The 22,460-nt window shown below is 37.9% G+C and overlaps 1 protein-coding gene across 1 annotated transcript; it reads right to left on the bottom strand.

Moving 5' to 3' along the window:
- Window positions 1–497: 497 nt before the first annotated feature.
- Window positions 498–19,309, bottom strand: snapc3 (small nuclear RNA activating complex, polypeptide 3). Its single transcript, XM_079423064.1, has 9 exons — window positions 19,028–19,309; window positions 18,890–18,961; window positions 18,693–18,774; window positions 18,508–18,612; window positions 18,272–18,421; window positions 18,061–18,143; window positions 1,830–1,988; window positions 1,531–1,638; window positions 498–943 (listed from the first exon to the last, which is right to left on the bottom strand). The coding sequence occupies exons 1-9, from the start codon at window positions 19,267–19,269 to the stop codon at window positions 796–798; spliced, it is 1,149 nt and encodes a 382-aa protein (XP_079279190.1). The 5' UTR covers window positions 19,270–19,309; the 3' UTR covers window positions 498–795.
- Window positions 19,310–22,460: the final 3,151 nt, after the last annotated feature.

The following is a 22,460-nucleotide window of genomic DNA, read 5'->3' as shown; positions in this document are numbered from 1 at the left end:
TTGCTTTCTGTGCCTTTCTGAATACAGACACCAACCAAACCCTGCACATCACATTCCCTGCACAGCATGGAAAAGAACATTTAAATTTCCATGATCTACCATTTTCCCTGTTGTCCTCGCTTATTTCTTCACAATACCTGCAGAACTTCTGATGGTTCGACTGGCGGCTGGCCTAGAGCATGGGCGGGTATATGCAAATGTTGGAGGCGTAACTATTTGTGGTCCCGACTGTAACGTCACAGTCGGTGTTATGTTCTGATTCGCCTATTTTTCAGTGGTCTTTTGCATTCGGGATTTACATAAAAAGGTGGAAACAATGGTGTTTGAGGCTCACAGTGTGTCATTTCCAAGTACAGAACTCTTATTATTCAACTATGCCAAGGTAAATAAAGCTTCCATTCTATGGCACCTTTAAACAATAGTGGGGCAACTGTGAAATTAGACACATATTATTCACTTTAGTGATGAGAATTTTGTTAAGTGTCCAACTCATAATTGAATTCCTAAATACATACTTTTTAATATTACAACTGTCGACACTCACATCTTAACAATGAACAGACATTTTTATTATTGTTATACCTCTACACTGTGGTTGCAAAAGCCATAAATGTGAATGAGATATAATTGATTTAATACATTAATATTAGCAAATTGAGAAAGGTTCAAATATTTGTGGTAACTGATTTGCTGCAGACAAAATACTTTTTGAAATCAATAAAAAAAAAAGTGAATTTAACAAAAATGTCAATACATATACAAACAATATAATAGTAGTATATTTTAAGTTTGAGATCAATTAAATGTGCCTGGATCAACATAGGCATAGGCCAGGAAATCTCCTAGCTTGTTTCCTTTATCATCATAATGAAACATTCGAAAGCACTGGTCACAAAACAGGCAGGGGTCCGTAGGGGCAAAAGCATCACTGGTTGTTATCCATCTGCCATGCAAAGATATAACAACTTCCTTTTACTATACAAAAAATTTAATATTAATATATTAATAGTACTACATTATTGAACTGTTTCGTTTTTAATATTTAGACAGAAAATAGTTCTAATAAACTTTCTAATAGGTTTATATAATAGCAGTTTTCTATGTCAGAGGGTAAAATAAGGTCTGATAACAAATCTTGATGAGATTTACCTTTCTTTTCTACTATAAAGAAATATTTAAAAGATCAATTCTGAAACACTTGTGCGCTTAAAAAAAAAAGGTAACTAAGTACTACAACATTTGTCAAGCACAACACAAATGCTCATCATTTTGGTAGTTGTTGTCCAATTTCTAGGAACTATTTAAAAGCATAAAAAAGTTTAGAAATTCACATTTGAGGTACAAATGCATGTTGAAATACAGACATTTGAACATGAAAGTCTCTAAACAATGTTAACCACAGAATATTAGTTATAAATAGAAAACTGCTATTGTAAAAACCCAAACAGAAATTTAAAAATGACATTTTAAAATTGACAACTTATAAAATCAACATTATGGCTGAACAAGCTCTATAAGCTTACTGTTTACCTGCTGATATAGAGATGACACACAGAACACTTCCGCGTCACGACTCTATGCTTGTGAGTTATGAGTGGGTAGAGATTTATGTCCAAACAGTCATCCTGATGGACCAGTCTAACACCATAGAAGACAGAAACAAATCAAATCATCTCCTCCTTTCATACACTATTAAATCCATGACTATAACTTTTTTTAAAAAATCTGTTAAACTGTGTAACACCAACCTCCAATTCTTTTGTAAGCAGAATTAAACCATTTTTTAGAAACTTTGAAAAAAAATGTGTATGAAATGAGAAAGGGCTGACCTGATATCAGTGAGGATAACAACGTGCTCACAATCACCCTGGTGAGTGTATAAATATGGAAACCCAACTTTCATCTTCAGGTCATAGAAAGATGTGTCTTCCATCTTGGCAGTCTTGAATTCTGGGAAGTCTCTGGTTCGGGCCCACTCCTGTGTGGTGCTTCAACAAATACACAAATTAGATAAATTAGCAAATGCACAAAGTCTGTAAACCTTCCACAGCTAACTCTTCCATAAACTTTTTTTTTGTTCCATTTAAATTGTCAAAGAAATAGAAAAAAAAACAACTGTGTATATTGGAGAGTAACAAACCCCCAAGTATTCTAAAGCCATACAGTCGCATTGTGATGAAGAGACCACATTTTTTTTAAACTGTTATGCATTAGGAAACATGCCCTCTGCTGTCTGCAGCCATTCCAAAATGGTGCCTTGCGGCCCATTCCAACATGACTGTTCACACTGCGGTCGCATTGCAAAACATCTGACCTGTATCGGATTTAGTACCACATATGGAAGTGGCACAAATCGGAATTGAAAAGATCAGTTTCCATGTGGTTTGTGCTGTTCACACTGCCATGAGAAGATCTGAGTCGCATGTGAGCAAAACAAATTTGGATTTGGGCCACATTTGCCTGCAGTGTGAACATAGCCAATGTGAATGAAACGTTAATTCAACCTTAACATGTTATTTTTAAAGGCACCATAATTGTTGTTTTTCATTGTGGTGCCTGGTGGTCCAAATTCACTTTAATAACAGTGCAATTAGAACTATGGCTGTCACGATTCCTTGATTCAATTCGAGTACTCAATTTTTAAAGGGGTCATAGGGTGGGTCAAATTTTTATAGGGGTCAAAATTCACTTTACAAGTTGTTTTAACATAAATGTGTGTTGAAAGCGTGTGTACACATCCATCCTATAATGATAAAAATCCACCCAGTGGTTTTTTAAAAATCCCTAGAAGTAGTTCTGTACAGGCCCCTCCCACGATAGTTGATTGACAAGACCATCTTACCTTATACCCGCCCTGAGTGAGCTGAGAGCTGTCCGCCTCCGGTGCAAGGGAAGACAAAATGTCTCCGATTAAGCGATTGAAGTGTTTAGTTGTTGGATGTAATAATAATGTAATTCGTGATCCAGCCTTATCTACAGAAGAAGTGAGTATAAGGGTTTTTATGAATCTTTGCAAATCGCCATTCCTAATAATGTGCTAGTCAGCTAGTTTTGCGGCTGAAGTTTAGTAGGCTCCATAGATATACAGCGGTGTGAAAAAGTGTTGGCCCCCTTCCTGATTTTATTTTATTTTTTGCATGTTTGTCACACTTTAATGTATCAGATCATCAAACAAATTTAAATATTAATCAAAGATAACACAAGTAAACACAACATGCAGTTTTTGAATGAAGTTTTTTTATTATGAAGGGAAAACAGAATCCAAACCCACATGGTGGACTTTTCATTAAGACCATAAAGTCATATCAACTTGTGTAAAATGGGCATCCGATGACCTCTTTAAAAAAATCCTCGATTACATTTTGCCTTACATGTGTGGAGCGTCTCAAACTCTACATATTGTTGCGAGTTTGGGTTTATTATAACATTTATATGCCAATGCAACGCATGTCATTTCATCAGATTTGTAAGGTAAATCATTATAAACCTACGCAAACACAGGGGAATACATTAATATCTTTCTCAATATGCTAACACTGTGTCCTAACCAGACGCAACGCGACGATTCTAGCGACAAGCAATTTGGCTGTCCACACCAGACGCAACAGAATCAATCAAATATCGCAGCCATTCAGAAGCAAGAAGTGGGATGCGCACTGCACTCCCAACGAAATGGACAAGTTTATAATCCAATTCATAAATATTAAACCTTTTTATAATTGTAAAAACTACATACTGAGAGACTGATATCTTTGACTCCATCTTTGTCACTTGTTAGTTCGCATTGAGTTCACAGTTTTAACATATATGTTTGCTTTAATTTATTTTCAACATTTTATTTTACATTTAGAGGAGAGCAAGCACATGCTTCGTGATACTCTCCAAAATGGCGGCTCGCCGTGGCAGATGGGATGAGGAGGAGAAAAATTGGTGAATAAAGTCGTTATTTTGCTTTTCTTTGCGCGCAAAAAGTATTCTTGTAGCTTCATAAACTTACCGTTGAACCACTGATGTCACATGGACTATTTTACCTTGCTACGTTTCTGGGCCTGAGAACATTTTAGTTGTGTTGCTGTCTATGGAGGGTCAGAGAGATTTTCGGATTTCATCAAAAATATATTAATTTGTGTTCTGAAGATGAACAAAGGTCTTGCGGGTTTGGAACAACATGAGGGTAATTAATGACAGAATATTCATTTTTAGGTGAACTATCCCTTTAATCAGCAGAATAATCGACAGATTACTCGAATACCAAAATGATCGTTAGTGACAGCCCTATTTAGAAATCTTTAAGAACACTTCTTTTTCACATTTGAACCTTATGCTAAAAAGCTTTTTTTTCCTTTTCTTTTTTTTGTTGTCCAATTCAATCTAAACTCCAAGCCCTATAAAAATAGATTTGATTAATAACATTAAAAATAGAAAGCTGAAACATCACATTGGCACAAGTATTTAGACATGTAATTCAGTACTTAGTGCTTGGTTGAAGAACCTATTACATATGGCAGTTATTATTGCCTAAAGACTTTTTGGGTAACAAGCAATCTGACTTAGAATCCCTAGTAACACTTTAGAATACCGTTTCTTACTTACTGCATAACTAATAAGGAATTATTGAAGAACTAACAGGTAATTATTCATTAACACTTAACTCACTACTGTTAACTACTAAGGAAGATGAGATGTGTTAACTAATCAGTATGTAATAAAATGTTATGATTGTGCTAAGTAACAGTTAGCTAATCAATAACTAATGTATTCTGTCATACCTCCTGAAGAACTACTATTAATTATCTACTAGTTAAGGTTCAAGAAAAATAACTATGAAGTAACTCCTACTGAATAGTTACACGCAAATGTCACTATAATAATCAAGCTGTGGCCCACAAATCAAGTACTTGAGTAAAAGTACAGATATCCCAATAAAATATTACTCCAGTAAAATTATAAGTAGGCCTATTAATTTTCAAAATTACTTGAGAAAAAAGGACAAGTACAAAGTACAACTACAGTAGCAACTTTGTTACAGTCCACTACTACTATTATTAGCCTATAATGGAAATTAAATGTGCGTTTTGTTTGCTGCACACCCAAAAGGACTCTACTATAATTGTGCATAAGTTTTTGCCTGTATGTTAAATAATTGCTTTGTGCGCATGTTCTGTAGGAAATCTGCTTCGGAAAGGAACCCCAACTCTACTGCCTTGCCATAACTACCCAAATTACTACAGATAATCTCTGTAAAATGGTGGTTTGTTTATTTATTTACCGAAACACTGGGATGTAGCTGTTGGGTCATGTTTGTTTTTTAGTCTCACCCCACCCCCCATTCCCTCCCTCCCCTCCCCATTCTCACTGAGCGCAGGCATTATTTCATCCTCTTCAGGCGAGGGAAGTTGCAGCGTCGCTGAATTGGTGCATTTCTTTGGCGAAATACAGGAGCGGTCCGTCCAAGTGCCATCATTCCACGCTACATGTGGGCCAGATCATCATTCCACATGTGCCAGATGTTTGCCGCATCTGGGCCGACACTATGTTGCTATCTGGGTTGTGTCGTGTATTTTACAATGTTTATGATTACTTTTATATGTTTTGTTTTTTTAGAGTGTAAGTTTGATTTGAGTCAAAATGATGTAGTAATTATTATTTACTAATAGGTTCACTTTAGAAAACTGTTTCAGGTTCTAAGTAATTCCTGCGGAATTATCTGATAATTCTTTATTAATTACCAATGGGTTCCCTATATTTTCACTTTAGAATAGGCCTACTGTTTCAGGTTGGAAATAAGTCCTGCAGAATTATTTGATAATTCTTTATTAATTACTAATGTGTTCCCTATATTTTCACTTTAGAATACTGTTTCAGGTTCTAAGTCATTCTTGTGGAATTATCTAATAACTATTAATTACTAATGGGTTCCCAATATTTTCACTTTAGAATAGGCCTACTTTTTCAGGTTCGAAATAAGTCCTGAAGAATTATTTGATAATTCTATTATCTATTAATAATAATAATAATAATAATAATAAACTTTATTTTCTATAGCGCCTTTAAATGAAGATCTCAAAGCACTTTACAACAACAGATAAAACCATACACAATAAAAAGATCAAAAACAAAAACACTACAAATAAAACAATATAAAAATAATACATTACTCTTTAGAGTAATACAAATGTTTAATTAAAAGCTACCCTAAAAAAATGAGTTTTAAGGCGAGATTTAAAAGTGCTAAGAGTTTTAGCTTGCCTTATCTCAATAGGTAAAGAATTCCACAGTTTTGGAGCTAATGAAGAAAAAGCCCTATCGCCCATCAATCTTAAACGGGTTAAAGGAACACTAAGAAGACCAGTTTCAGATGAGCGAAGGTCACGTGTTGGAGTATAAGGAATTAAAAGCTCAGACAAATATTGTGGTGCCAACCCATGTAAAGCCTTGTAAGTGAGCATCAAAATTTTAAAATCAACCCTAAAACTAACAGGAAGCCAATGCAAAGACTCCAAGACCGGTGTAATATGATCTCTCATCCTAGTTCTAGTAAGAATTCTAGCAGCCGAGTTTTGCACTACCTGCAATTTGTTTAGGGTAGCTTTTGATACCCCAGCCAACAAGGCATTACAATAATCAATCCGGGTAAACACAAAAGTGTTAATCAACCTCTCAGCAACAGGAAAGGACAACATTGGACGTAGTCTCGCAATATTTCTAAGATGAAAAAAAGATGTTTTAACAGTGCTTTGAACATGTGGTTCAAAAGTTAGATTGGAATCGAAAATAACCCCCAAATTCTTTAGTTTTGTTTTAAACTCCATAGTTGAACCATCAATGGACAAAGTAACCGACCCAGCTTTACGTAATTGGTGGGGTGAACCAATAAGCATAACCTCAGTTTTTTCACTGTTAAGACAAAGAAAATTTTGTGACATCCATTCTTTTATCTTAGAAATACATGTGGAAAGAAAATCAACAGACACAGTGTCATTAGGTTTAGTATGTATGTAAATCTGAGTATCATCTGCATAAAGGTGAAATTTTAGACCAAGAGATCTCAAAAGCTGACCAAGTGTAAAAATATAGATGTTAAAAAGCAAGGGGCCCAAAATTGATCCCTGAGGGACTCCCGATTGCACTACACCAATTTTAGACCTAAATCCACCCATGGAAACAAATTGCTTACGATCAGAGAGGTAGGACTTAAACCAATTAAGTGCAATATCAGAGACCCCAAAAACAGTTTCTAGACGAGTAATTAAAACCGAATGATCTACAGTGTCAAAAGCGGCACTGAGATCAAGAAGGATTAAGATTGAAAGATAACCAGAATCTGAAGCAATTAACAAATCGTTAGTAACCTTGACCAGTGCTGTTTCAGTACTATAGAATTTGCGGAAGCCAGATTGCAAAGGTTCAAAAAGATTGTTTTCAGTCAAATGAGAAATTAACTGAGAAGCAACCACTCGCTCCAAAATTTTAACAAGAAAGGGAAGATTGGATATGGGACGAAAATTTGAAAGGTTTTCATAATCAATGTTTGTCTTCTTTGGTACTGGGGTAACTGCAGCAATTTTAAAAGTTGGCGGGACAACCCCAGTACACAAAGAGTCATTTATAATGCTCAAAACAACAGGACACAAGGAAGCAAAACATGACTGAAACAGACTAGTAGGTATAGGATCAAGTAAAGAAGTGACTGGCTTCATTTGAGAAACCTCCTTTTGAAGAGAGTATGAATCAAGTGTACAAAAATTTGAGAAAACAGTACCAGCATAAGAAACATTAACAGAAGATGACGACGATGAAGTAGAAGCACAAATACCCTTGCGTACATTATCAATCTTGGTAGCAAAAAAGTCAAGAAACTTATTACAAAGATGAGTTGAAGCAGTAACATGTAAAGAACTATTACACTTCAGCAATTTGTTAATAGAGTTAAACAGTTGTCTCGGATTTCTTTGGTTGTCATCAATCATCTTAGAAAAATAATTCGATCTAACAGAAACAATTCTAGCCTTATACTCTTGTAAACAATCTTTCCAAGCTTCATAATTAACAGTCAAACCAGAAAGACGCCACTTCCGCTCCATTTTACGACAAGATGTCTTCATCATACGCAAATCGTCATTATACCAAGGAGCAGGACGTACATATGAAACAGAATGTGACTTTTGAGGAGCAAACGTATCCAGGCCAGACAGGAGAACAGAATTTAACATGGAAACCTTTGTCTCTAATGGATCAGATGAAGAGAAACTACTTAATGAGGAATCAATGAAAACAGAAAAATCAGAAACCTCAATTGACCTCCATTTCCGATATGTCACAATACGAGAAGAGGAGATATTGGCACCAGGTAAGTACAGATCAAAAAAGATTGCCAGATGGTCAGACAATCCTAAATCAACAGTAGACAACTGAGACGCAAGAGATCCACTTGAAATCACCAGGTCTAAAATATGTCCTTTGCTATGTGTAAAACAGTCAACAAACTGATTCAAGTCAAAGCACTCCAGTAAAGACAAAAAGTCTTTTGTTAATGCAGAATCTTTTTTGTCCATGTGGATGTTAAAATCCCCCTGAATGAGAGTTCTCTCAAATTTGAGGCACAAATAGGACAGCAGCTCTGCAAATTCAGGTAAAAAGTCTTTGTTTGCCTTAGGAGGCCGATAGACTGTAACTATAGCAGTAGAGAGGGACTCAGATGTAGTCAGAACGAGGCATTCAAATGAATTGAACAAAGGAGCAGCTACAGGACTTAAACTGTATCGTTGATTATACAGCACAATGATACCCCCACCTCTACCAGAGGATCACGGGAGATCAAATAACCCGTAGCCAGCAGGAGTAAGTTCATTAAAAAGAAGACCATCCGACTGCTTATGCCATGTTTCAACCAGACATAGAATGTCCAGTTTTTTTTCCACAATGATGTCAGATAAAGTCACAGCTTTGTTGTTAACGGAACGAGCATTAAAAAACGCCGATTTCAACAGGCACGGGGACTCAGAAAATGCCCGAGATGTCTCTTTATATATAGGCACAGACAGGTTGTTATAGTTAATCCCAGTAGGTCTGTACAGCAGCCTTTGAGGTTTACGAAAAAATGTTGGATAGGAGACAACATCAGATAGATGTGCAAAACTGCGCCTTGAAGAGCGATGGATGTAGCGTTTACGCCGGAGAATTCCAACATCTCCGCAGATTGTGTAAATGTCATTTGTCAAATGATAGTTACGCTTTAGTTTCAACAGCTGACAGACAGTGTACCTTAAAGCCATGCAGGAGGAATCCACACTAACAGCAAAAATAGAATGGTCTGACTATTAAATATTACTAATGGGTTACCTGTATTTTCACTTTCCCTCAATCCTTGTCTTACATACAGAAATCAATGGTAATATGGTATATGCTGAGGAGGCACACATACAGTACTGTATATAAAATATAAAAACTAAGGTAAGTTATCGCATGGCACTGGAGTGGTGGTGGGGTTCCTATCGGAAGCTGATTTCTTACAAAACACACTCACAAAACAATTCACTACACAGACAAAACCTCTATTGCGCATTGCATTTATTAATATTGCATTCTCATACTACTACTTCATTTATATGAAAGGGTCCCAACTCAATGTAATTGTGTATGACTGTTCATTAGTAGTTACTTCATAGTTATTTTTCTTGAACCTTAACTAGTAGATAATTAATAGTAATTCTTCAGGAAGTATGACAGAATACATTAGTTACCGATTAGCTAACTGTTATTAGTTAACATCTTCGTTAGTAGTTAACAGTAGTGAGTTAAGTGTTAATGAATAATTACCTTTTAGTTCTTCAATAATTTCTTATTAGTTATGCAGTAAGAAAGAAACGGTATTCTAAAGTGTTACGGAATCCCTGAATACAGCAGATTTTTGAAGCCTTCCCCAGATCTGTGCCTAAACACAATTCTGTCTCTGAAATCTCCAGGCAGTTTCTCTGACCTTGTGGCTTGGTTTTCACTCCATACATAGACATGTAATAAATGAAATTGTCTTGACAAGTGGACTTCAAAATGTAAAAACATTCTCAACGAAGAACATAAAAGTGAATGTTCTTTTATGTTGGAAGATGGCGGCGCGATCGATCGCTGCGGCTGCTCCGGGTCCCAAAGACGGTGCTTTTATGTCGTTTAATGTCGTCTGTTCGTCTCCAAATAGTGTCAGTTTACCGCCAACTCTTAAGGAAATCACCCCAGAATTCATCTATGATCGCCAAAGTCTTTTGGATATCAGCAACGCTTACGTACACCAACTCTCGCCGGCGGCTACTGAGAAGCTTACGAGGCCTTTGTTTACTGCTGGAGCCGGACCTCGAGACCGCGGCCTCGCCTACTGACGCTACCCGCACAAGGCAGCGTCGCAAGCGGTGTGAGAGAGGACGGAAGCGCGGTAAGCGCGGAGGTATACGAGCTAGGCTAAGAGCTAACCCCTCAAGACCGGCTCTTCCAACACTCATGCTCTCAAACGTCCGCTCTCTGGAAAACAAACTGGACTTAATTCAACTCGGTCGATCTACACAGCATGAGGCAAGGGACTGTTGCGTGTTTGTTTTCACCGAAACATGGCTAAACGACAACATCCCGGACTCCGCCATTCAACTGCACGGGCTATCCCACTTCCGAGCGGACAGAGATTCATCACTGTCTGGTAAGACACGCGGAGGTGGCTTGTGTGTTTATATCAACAAAGACTGGTGTAACAATGCTGCGATACTATCAAAACACTGTTCATCGCTGGTGGAGTTTATGGTTGTGAAGTGTCGACCGTTCTATCTGCCGCGGGAGTTCACGGCCATTGTTATCGTTGCGGTTTACATCCCCCCGTGTGCAAACGCTAAGGACGCGCTTCGTGAACTGTATAGCGCCATCAGTGAACAACAAACAAAAAACCCCGACGCCTTTTTCATCATAGCCGGTGACTTCAACCACGCAAACTTAAAGACAGTTTTGCCAAAGTTCTACCAACATGTGAACTTTGCAACAAGGGAAAACAACACACTGGACTTTGTTTACACAACAGTTAAGAACGCTTACAAGGCTGAACCCCGCCCCCACCTCGGGTACTCCGACCACATCACTGTTATGCTAATCCCAGCATATAGACCACTTCTCAAACTCACCAAACCGGTTGAAAAGCAGATCACAGCTGCACCAGACAATGCCACCTCAGCACTGCAGGACTGCTTCCAGGACACAGACTGGAATATGTTTAAAGAGGCAGCCACCTACAACAACCACACAGACCTGAATGAGTACACTGAAACTGTGACTGCTTACATCAAAAAGTGCACTGATGATGTGACAGTCACCAAGACCATCACCACACGTGCAAACCAGAAGCCATGGATGACAGCAGAGGTTCGTGGGCTGCTAAAGACCAGAGATGAAGCATTCAGATCAGGAGATAAAGCAGCCCTCAAAACAGCAAGAGCCAATCTGTCCTGTGGCATCAAAAAAGCAAAACGGTCATATGCCCAAAAAATCAACAACCACTTCACAGACAGCAGAGACACACGGAGCCTGTGGCAAGCCATTCAGACCATCACAGACTACAAGCCCCCGCCACAGGCCTGTGATGAGGACACATCCCTCCCCGATGCACTCAACCACTTTTATTCACGGTTTGAAATGCAGAATGACACACCTGCACAAAAACTGCCCACACCTCCCAACGACCGGGCGCTCTGTCTGTCTCCAGCCGACGTAAGGAAGACCCTATCTAGGATTAACCCACGCAAGGCTGCGGGTCCTGACAACATACCTGGCCGTGTTCTGAGAGACTGTGCTGCACAGCTGACAGATGTCCTAACAGATATCTTCAACACCTCGCTGAGTCAGGCAGTCGTCCCCACGTGTTTCAAATCCACAGCAATCATACCGGTACCAAAGAAATCACCTGTGTCCTGTCTCAATGACTACCGTCCCATAGCACTGACTCCAATCATGATGAAGTGCTTTGAGAGGCTAGTCATGCATAACATCAAAACCAGCCTCCCCAACACACTCGACCCGCTCCAGTTTGCATACCGTCCAAACCGCTCTACGGACGATGCAATTTCCTCCACCCTCCACCTGGCTCTTACCCACCTAGAAAATAAAGACTCCTATGTTAGAATGCTGTTCATTGACTTCAGCTCGGCATTCAACACAATAATCCCACAACAGCTCATAAATAAGATAAACCTGCTGGGCCTTAACAATTCCCTCTGTAACTGGATCCTGGACTTTCTAACTGGAAGACCTCAGTCAGTCCGTGTCGGCAACAACACCTCGAGCACTACAACACTGAGCACAGGTGCTCCACAAGGCTGTGTGCTCAGCCCGCTGCTCTTCACACTGCTGACCCACGACTGCACTGCCAAGTTCAGCTCCAACCACATCATCAAGTTTGCTGATGACACAACAGTGCAGGGCTCCAAACTGCGACTAAAATGGTCGCATTTGCGACCAAAAATATTGATTTGCGAGTGAAGTTTTTGCTGAGGTCGCCACTGGCGACTATATATAATTTGCATGAAAGTACTTTTTTCCCGATTGTTTTGCGCTCACATCTTTTGTTATGTTCACGTATTAAACTTACATAAGACGATGCGCATCAAAGTTTTACTGGAAAAGAGTTTCAAACAGTCCTCGTCTCTGCCGCACACAGTCTGCTGAACGCAGTGAGAGAGACCTGAAAGGGCCTGTTTACACCTGGTCACTTCATGCATTTTCTCTGATCGGATATCTATATGATTTGTTAAAACGTTTCCCCATTTACACTTGGCCACATAAATGTGTCTTCGCAAAACGGATATAAATCCGTTCTTCAATTCCCGCTTCATATGCAAATATAACGGAGTTCACGTCAATGAAAGCAATGGATAATTTTATTAATTATCAGCTAATTTCAATATCAAGAGAGCGCGCGGCATCAGCACTGGAAAGATAGGCTAGTCTCGCTACTTTTAATGAAGAAGATTGTGTGTTGAGCGTCTGCGGCTTACTTTCAGGTTCATTCAGTTTGCGCGTCGCTTGCTGAAGAAATACTCCGTGACTCATCCGCGGTGATGCTTGTTGCATTGCGCTGTCATATCTGACTACAACATGCCATATAGCCTATAAAACGATCTCACACGTCTATTACTTTAATATTATGGGAGGAGTAAAATTACCATATGTGGTTTCAACAACCAGATGCATTTACACTTGTCCGGTTTCGCCCAGACCACCTCCTGAAGTGGTTCCAGCGATTGGATTTATATCCGTCTCGAATGCGTTTCGGACGGCATTTACACCTGGTCTTTTCAGGATCAGATAGCTATCCGATCAGGTAAAAATGCATGAAGTGACCAGGTGTAAACAGCCCCAAAGTGCAAGTGCAGAAAAGCCGTGTCTATTTCGTGCACAACTTGAACAAACTTCAACAGGTAAAGCTGTCAGCTCTGTGGATACTTATCGAGATCTTAGTCTATATGCTGTGTTCTGTTAATGCATGGACTTCCTGTTATTTGAAGCGCACTTGCCATCCAGTAATCGCAAAAAGCTTTGTGCTGTCTTACTTTTTAATAAATAAAGCATCAGCTTTAAAATGCTACGAAATTCAAATTATGCGGTTTGGGTGCTCTTTAATGCGGACCACAAGCGCACACTTTCGGTAATATAAACACCAGTACTCCGCGTCCACACGGTCCGTGTATGCGTCCGGATCGCGCGAGCGGAGAGTATCGCACTTAATGCTCAGGCGCGATCTCTTTAGCACCTCAGTTAAAGCAGCAAGTGAACCCATTATATATTTCGATTTACTACTATAGTATGAAATGAACATGATCAAAAGGTAGGCAATAAGAAAGCCTATAGTACAACTTACTGAAATGTTTTATGTAAAAGCTCATTCAGTGTTTCAAACTGAGGAAATGTATAAAGCTTGTAAACATTGCATTGTAATACATTTACCTCAGAATAACCACTCAGTGTCCATAAACTTATGCGCTGTTGCATATTAATATTTTTACTTATTCTGTTGTACATGATTCAACTCCTCCTATAAAATTGCATTTTACTAATGAAGAAAAACAGACTGAATGTGTGAAAGACCTGACAACATTTATAGGATGCACTGCACTCAGTTGCCAAGTGATGCTTATGGTCCATGATATTGGTACAGATTCTGTGTAACGAACAATTCTTTGTGACTGTATATTTCAAGTTGTAAAAGACATTTAATTCACACTTTAAGTGAACCTTAGTCCCCCGGTCGACCTGATCATCTACAAGATGGATTAAAATGCTGATAAAGCCTAGAAAAGATAAGACATAAACACATGACAAAATGATTGAAATGTTAAAATAGGTGGGAAAAATAAAATGATAATAATAAAATAAACCACTTTTATTCTGTGGCACCTAAAAAAATTATTTGGCGCCTAAGTTTTTCTTTTATAGGAGCCAATGGCTCCTTACTCGATTTTTTTGTCTGGAGCCCTGCAGTGGTAGGTCTCATCAGCAACAACGATGAAACGCACTACAGAGAGGAAGTGGCACAGCTGGCTGAATGGTGTGGCACAAACAATCTGTCCCTCAATGTGGAGAAGACAAAGGAGGTTGTGATGGACTTCAGGAGAAACTCCGTTGACCACCCCCCACTGACCATCGACAGCTCGACTGTGGAGAGAGTCAGCAGCACTAAATTCCTGGGGGTGCACATCACAGAGGATCTCACCTGGACCACCAACACCATGTCACTCTCCAAAAAGGCACAACAGCGCCTACACTTTCTCCGCCGGCTGAAAAGAGCAAGTCTCCCTCCACCCATCCTCACCACATTCTACAGAGGCATCATTGAGAGTGTGCTGACCAGCTGCATCACTGTCTGGTACGGGAACTGCAGTGCTGCTGACCGCAAGACCCTCCAGCGGACAGTGAACACAGCTGCAAAGATCATCGGTGCCCCTCTCCCCTCCATCCTGGACATCTTCCTTACACGATGCTCCAGCAAAACCAACAGCATCGTGAAGGACTCCACCCATCCCTCCCACAGTCTCTTCCAGCTCCTACCATCAGGAAGACGGTACCGGAGCATCAGAGCCCACTCCGCCAGACTGCTCAACAGCTTTTTCCCTCAGGCTGTGAGAGCCCTGAACTCAAACCACCCCGCCCCCCTCTGAAACCCCATGCAAACCCCTACCTCCTGAACATGGACCACCCCCCACCCCAAACCTTACCACACCAAAGAAAAACTGTATGGAACTTTAATTATTTTTTAAAATTTATTTTATTCTTATTTTTCTTTACACTATGGACACTCTCCTCTATGTGCACTATGGACACTTTACACTATGGACACTCACACTCTACACTATGTGCACTATGGACACTTACACTTTACACTATGTGCACTATGGACACTTACACACACTGCTGCGTGTGCACAATCTCACAAAAAACTCAGCAATATATGTATGTTTACATGCTCATGCACTACAAATCATCCTGCACTGTTCCCCAACCAGCTGCTGACTCAAATGTCTCTCTTTGCACATGTACAGTATTTGTGAAGCATTCGTATAGTTTGTATTTTTTATCTTCTATTTTTTAGTTTGTATAGGGTAATATTTATGTGAAGCATTCGCATAGTTGTATTTTTTATCCTTTTTAGTTTGTATAGGGTAAATACTTATATATAGTATACTTATAGTTAAATCTGTTAGTAGTGTATAGGTTTGTAGTGTTTTTTTTTTTTTACTTCATTGTTGTAATGTCTGTATTTATGTAGCACCGTGGTCCTGCGAGGCACGACATTTCGTTCCACTGCATGTCCCCACATGTAGCGGAATGACAATAAAGCTCAACTTGACTTGACTTGACTTGAATAATAATGACAAAATCAAATCCAGTTATTGACTGCATTTAAGTGGGTTCGTACAGAAACTGCCAAATGAAATTCAAGGACTTTAAGCACTAAGTTTTTGGTTTTCAAGGACTAAAATCAGAGATTACAATATCGTTACTATCTTTCAAATTCTAATAAATAAACTAATAAAACAAAAGGGTACAAATAAAGTGCAGCACATGCAAAGCATGCAACGCCTGTGGCAACTTGAAAGGATACTATGGCAAAGTTATCGCTTTCCTTATTCAAAGAGTTTTTTTTTCATGAATATATGATTGACCTGAAGAGTAAAAGCTTCATCATACACTTGGAAAGTTATGAGCTATATAGCAATCATAGACACTAGGGGTGCGACAATACACTTAGCTCACGAGAGGAGACAAAATACAGATACTTGGTTCACTAGAACGAGACAATATTTTAATACTATATTTAAGAAATTTTCAATAACAAAATATTTGTCTTTTAATCACTAAAAGCAAAACAATGTAGTTGTATTTTGAAATTTTAACTAATCTAGAGCTAACAATTATTTTATTAATCAAGTAATCAACTGATTATTTTGGCAAATGAGTAATCTGATATTTTTTCGTAATAAAACTAGAAAGTGAAAAACAGGTTTTAGTATGACTACATCTATTAGATGAGACAATAATAATTGGTTCAAAGAAAGTATCAGAACCAAGTAATCACATGGTTTTATTGAACAAAACTGTTAAAATACATAATGTAATAGGGATGTAACGATTCACTCAACTCACAATTCGATTCGATTTTGATTTCACAATTTTTTTTTTTTTAATTTACAAAATGAGATTTAAGACAAATTATAAATTAAATGTGCTCTTTTATTATTGCTTGGACATGCTGCATGTTTCTTTGTGAAATTTAAATATAACACTATAATAACATACTAATTAAGCACTTGCATATTATTGCTCTTTTGTTGGTTTTGATTGCTTCTATTGTCCTCATTTGTAAGTCACTTTGGATAAAAGTGTCTGCTAAATAACAAAATGTAAATATAATGTACATGTAAATTACAAAACAAAATTTTAATTTTAAAACAAACCAAATCAAATAAATATGTAACACAAATAAAAGACATCTCTTCATATAAACAAAATAAGGTTTTGTATGTGCTCTTTCCATTTAAAATTAGAGGTAACCACTGCATTTTAATTATGATCCAAACAAAGATGCTGCATACATGCAGCATGAGCCGTTTTTAATCTAAATTAGACTGAATAATTTCGAAATCTGAAGCAAAAATAGAATGGTCTGACTTCAGTTTTGTGAAACTATACATGAAAAATATCTGCACTTAACTATCTGCACAGAATGAGATGCAGATTCACACTCTGCCAGCAGGTGGCGCTTAAAGCGTTTCCTTGGTTTCCGCTGTAAACAAAGCAGCGCTGAACTTATGAACTTTAATATGCATTATACAGAGGCAAGATGAAAAGAAAAAAATACCATCTAAACTTTTCTAAAGACAGTAAGTTCCCCTCAGACATACATTCATATAAACTCCTACCCCTAATTGTATCGCAATTTGTTTAGCATCTCAACAGATTAGAATCGTCACATATTTTAATCGAAAGCCAGGCAAAATATGGCTCTGTATTTATATCTTGCACGCTGCATCATTAACTTTGCAAGAAAAGATTGTTTTTATTAAAAACAAAAATGAACACTAATTTCATATATACTGCCTTTTAAACATTCAAGTACTTTTTAAGTACATTTTCATAAATATAGCTGTTTTCAAGGGTTTTGCAGGACTTAAATTTCAAAAAGTCAAATTCAAGTACTTCAAGAACCCTGTGTATTGATTGTTGTGAGTGTACAAATGTGATGCTCTGAAAAATGACTAGTCCTGTGATATTTGGTCTGGAGTAGTGTGACAGATTCAGAACAAGTCACGTTCAAATCAGGTTTCAAATGCTTCTGATGAGTTTCTGTATTGAGCAAGATTTGTCTTTCATATCTGCAGTTATCATCTGCTGTCTTTTGTAACTTGCCTTGCAAGCCTTGCAATAACAGATACAAATTTCTGAAAGCTGTCATATTGCATTACATTATGGGTATCAACATCACATAGAATTAAAAATTAGTATTTAATTTAGTATTAACCTACAAATAGGTCTTACATGCTGATGTCTTGACATTCTGGGTACCGTGTGTCACTGAAGAAGGTTCCATTGAAGAAAAAGAAAGCAGACTTGTAATGATCCTAAGAAAAATAGAACATTAACTTTTCAGCTGTATGTTTGCTATCTTTGCCAATGTCAGTTTGGCCCTGCTCTAATGCGATTTATACTGAGTGTTTTAGGGCATCCTATGTATGTATATATTTCTAACCTTGCTGATGAACTGTGGTACCATATCCGGAGTGTTGCTGAACTCTCCAAACACCTGCAAGTCACTGACACAGCAGATGGCATCTCTAAGATCACTCAGCTTCTGAGAGCCCAAAACATGCAGAGTCTGATATGCCCTCACATGCTTAAACTGGAAAAAACATGGAGAAACTTACAGAGACTACTGCTATATGAAATTAAACATATCTTTGTGTTTCTGTTACATACAAGACATACCCGCTGAAACAGAATGGGATACATAATATTAAAGGTCAATATGATTTCTCCCTCAGGAATCAGGTCTCTGAGGTTATCAGGCTTCTTACCCACAGATATCATCTCCTACATAAAAAAAAAGGTATTGATATTGTAAATTAAATTTTTAGATGATGTGTGTAAAGGATTACTCGCAATGAACATACCATTTCATTGGCATAGACTTCATGTCTGTCAACAGTGTCTCTGGTGAGAGTTTCTTTATAATCTTGTCTTCTCTTGCGTAATCTAAAAAATCAGCATATTTGTACATATTTCATTAGATATTTCTACATTACCAATTTCCAACAAGTTTAATCAAATCAAATCATATTCAGTGCTGGGAGGAGAGACTTTAACCTACTTTAGTGTGGATAAATGAAGATCTGACGGTACATTGTCTGTGTCTTTGTGTCCACTTCTCAGAGAATCAACACTGAAAAGACAGTATATGTCATAAAATAAATAATACAGAAATAAAACACTTATCTCTATGTTATACCTGCAGATGCTTTTGAGTTCCTCCAGTGTCTTTGGCTCAATGCCCAGCTCTTCAATGAATTCCACGTCCTCTATCTCTGGGGCTGTGTCATTGTATGAATACACCTCCGGATTCAACACATCCAGCCACAAATATCTAAATGTGCCGATATGAAACTCCTTAGAGTTTACATCCATAAACTCATAAACAGGCACTTTTTCATGATGCTTTTCTTCGCACATCAAAACACTGCATTCAGCCATAATGAGTTGTGAAACAACATTGGCGCAAAGATTCTTCTTCTTCAATGGCGACCAACTTTTTAGGAGCACTGTTGCCACCTACGGTACCTAAGTGTACTGTACCCCACCCCTCCCCGCCCCTCCCCCTGTTCCTGCTTGGCGCTAAGGTTTGTGGGAAATGATGTTTTAACAGTCAGTGGGATAGGCTGCTCCAATATAGATGTTTGGCCGGTGTTGTGTAATATTTATGAAGGTAAATTTGGTGCAAAACAACTGAGCGTCCGTGACAGCAGAATTTGTAGTTGTAGAGAATAGCTACACATGTGTATCAGTAAATTTGAAGCCACAGACAAAAGTCGCAAACTTGTAGCTGCTAGATTTTTTTCTCTCTCCCACAAACACAACACAATAGTTACACCTTCTCGGATCCTTCATTGCAGATACACAAATCCTATTCTACGAATCACAAATCAAGAAACTCGTACTCTCACATGTTTTGCTATTATTGCTGCAGTGAATCTGGTCCAAAACACATTCACACACCTGCATTAAAAATGTGAAGTCACGGACGAATTTTGTACATCCACAGATCAGTATCTGAATTCTTGCAATGAGATTTGCACACTTGTAAAATGTTTTCTTACATATCTATTTTCTTACATATTTCCTCGGATGCTTTTTCGAGCACAAACACAAGTACATAAGGACAACGGCTTGAATCTGCTGCTACGAGTCTTAACGCTGTTTTTCACTTGCAAATGAGTTTCGCGCACTTTCCCTTCTGCAGCATATCTGTGTGACATGAATCCCTCTGCTCATCACTAAGAAAGCTGTTAAAACAACTGTATTGATGGAAAAAATAATTACTTTGTTGTAAGGATTACCTCCTGAGTATTTCTTGAAGTTGACATTTTATGTGTAATTTTTCATTTTAGTTATAGTTTATTTTAATTTTTCAATAAATTATTTATTTATTTATTTTAAAAGATATATATATTTATAGTAACGTATTTATTTCCTTTTTCTTATATTTCTTTGTTTTTTGTTACTACTTTTATTCAGGTAATTACTGTTTTGTATTCTGATTGTGTATGTATTTTTTGTATCCCTGTGAATGTTATTTGTTTAATAATAATAAAAAAATTCACTGATGAAATGTAAAAAAAATATATATATGTCTGTGTGACAAATGGAGCAAAAGTGTTTTGTGCATCTGTAGAGGCAACGGCGAGCACTCTTCAGAGATCAGAGGATTTCAGCCAATCAGAAGAGCTACACTGTATCCGGTTTTTGTTATTTTTTGAATGAATGAATGTTATTTTTTATAGTTGTTCATTTTTTTATGTTCAGGTTTGTGGATCTTATCGTCTGCAACGTCAGGGGTGTATTTTGTAGCCATCATTACGGTGATTACATCAGCTGGTAAGTTAAGTTATAAGGTCAGTTTACCGAATCAATCAGGGAATTAATCAGGGAAGCAAAATAATTCTACATTGCCTTTTTATCGCAGGTTATGTCAGACGTTACATAACAGCGAGCTAACGTGAAAATAGTAAAGAAAAATGAGTTAGGACACACCGCAGTTATGTACATCTTTTTTATTTTATTTTCAGGTTTTAGTCTATTGGTAATGTCACCTGCAAAGGAGGTGTAATGGAGTCTTTTCTTGTGATTGAATCATAGAGGTGGTAACAACAGGTGAGCAAGCTGCCATATATTAGCCGAATTAGACCAAGTATCAGTTAGACTGGCTGCTGCTCAATAACCCACAGAACATGTTATATAGGAACGGACTAGCAATATATAGGAGGTTTGGCTATCAACTATTATGAATGTTGTTTATTTTAATATAACCTGTAAGTTCTGTTATTGTATGGGGTGGTGATGGTGCAGTGGATAAGACACATGCAAATGAATAAATGTAAATGTAAATGTATGGTAGTTTTTTCTCTGACCATAAACTACAATAACACTAACAGGATTGTGACTCTGTTACAGGAGATTGCTCCAAGCACAAACAGGGATGCTGACTATGAGGGGCAGAATCATCAAATGGCCAGCTGTCAATTTTACTGAAATTAGGTAACCCAAAATACATTTGATTTTACATTATATTTACATTCCTGCATTTGCCAGATGCTTTAATCCAAAGCAACATGTGCTGCATTAGGTACACATTTTATTGAGTTAAGCTACCCAAACAGTATTTTCAATTACTGCTTTTTTATTATTATTATTTTCTAGTTTGTGGTCTGGATCATGTCATCTGTAATACATTCCAGTTGGAGGCTTTTTTTGTGATTGCCATCATAACAGGGATAACATCAACTGGTAAATTAGCCGAATTAAACTAGTTAAAGGTTTTTTGTTTTTTTAAATCGTTATCCATTCCCTGGGAATCAACCCCATTATTTCAGCAATATAACACTAAGCTCGCAATGTCAAATGCAGAAACATAAATGCATGCGTTCATGACCTCGAGGCTAGATTATAGTAATGATTTATTGGGTGGTTGCGCTGCACGTTTAATAAACAAACACCAGCTGGTTCAAAATGCAGCAGCTAGAGTTCTTATTAGAACCAGAAGTATGACCACATTAGCCCAGTTCTGTCAACACTGCACTGGCTCCCTATTAAACATCGTATACATTTTAAGATCTTGCTAATTACCTATAAAGCCCTGAATGGTTTGGCACCTCAGTATTTGAGTGAGCTCTTATCGCATTATAGACCTTCACGTCCGCTGCGATCTCAAAACTCTGCCCATTTGATAATACCTAGAATATCAAAATCAACTGCGGGCGGGAGATCATTTTCCTATTTAGCGCCCAAACTCTGGAACAATCTACCTAACACTGTTCGGGAAGCAGACACACTCTGTCAGTTTAAATCTAGATTAAAGACCCATCTCTTTAACCTGGCTTACACATAATACACTATCACATTTCTATAATTCAGATGCTTTAAAGGATTGTTAGGCTGCATTAATTAGGTCAACCGGAACTGGGAACACTTCCCAAAACACCTGATGTCCTTGTTACATTGTTAGAAGAATGGCATCTACGATAATATTAATGTTTCTTTCTTATTCCGAGGTCACCGTAGCCACCCAGATCCAGACTGTATCCAGATCAGATGGTGGATCAGCACCTAGAGATGACCTCTACAGCCAGGACACCTAGATGAGCCCCAGAGTCTGATCCCCAGTGAAG

This window comes from Barbus barbus (assembly GCF_936440315.1).
Source record: "Barbus barbus genome assembly, chromosome: 8".
Lineage (NCBI taxonomy): Eukaryota > Metazoa > Chordata > Actinopteri > Cypriniformes > Cyprinidae > Barbus > Barbus barbus.
The sequence above is the reverse complement of the archived record's forward strand: the minus strand, read 5'-3'. Positions and strand labels throughout refer to the sequence as shown.

Excerpts from the sequence above, each read along its gene's own strand:
- snapc3 (XM_079423064.1), bottom strand. The coding sequence starts at position 19,269 with ATGGCTGAATGCAGTGTTTTGATGTGCGAAGAAAAGCATCATGAAAAA. Across the intron at positions 18,613-18,692 it reads AAGTCTATGCCAATGAAATG|GAGATGATATCTGTGGGTAA; the intron begins GTATGTTCATTG and ends TTTTTTATGTAG. Across the intron at positions 1,639-1,829 it reads GTTATCCTCACTGATATCAG|ACTGGTCCATCAGGATGACT; the intron begins GTCAGCCCTTTC and ends CTATGGTGTTAG.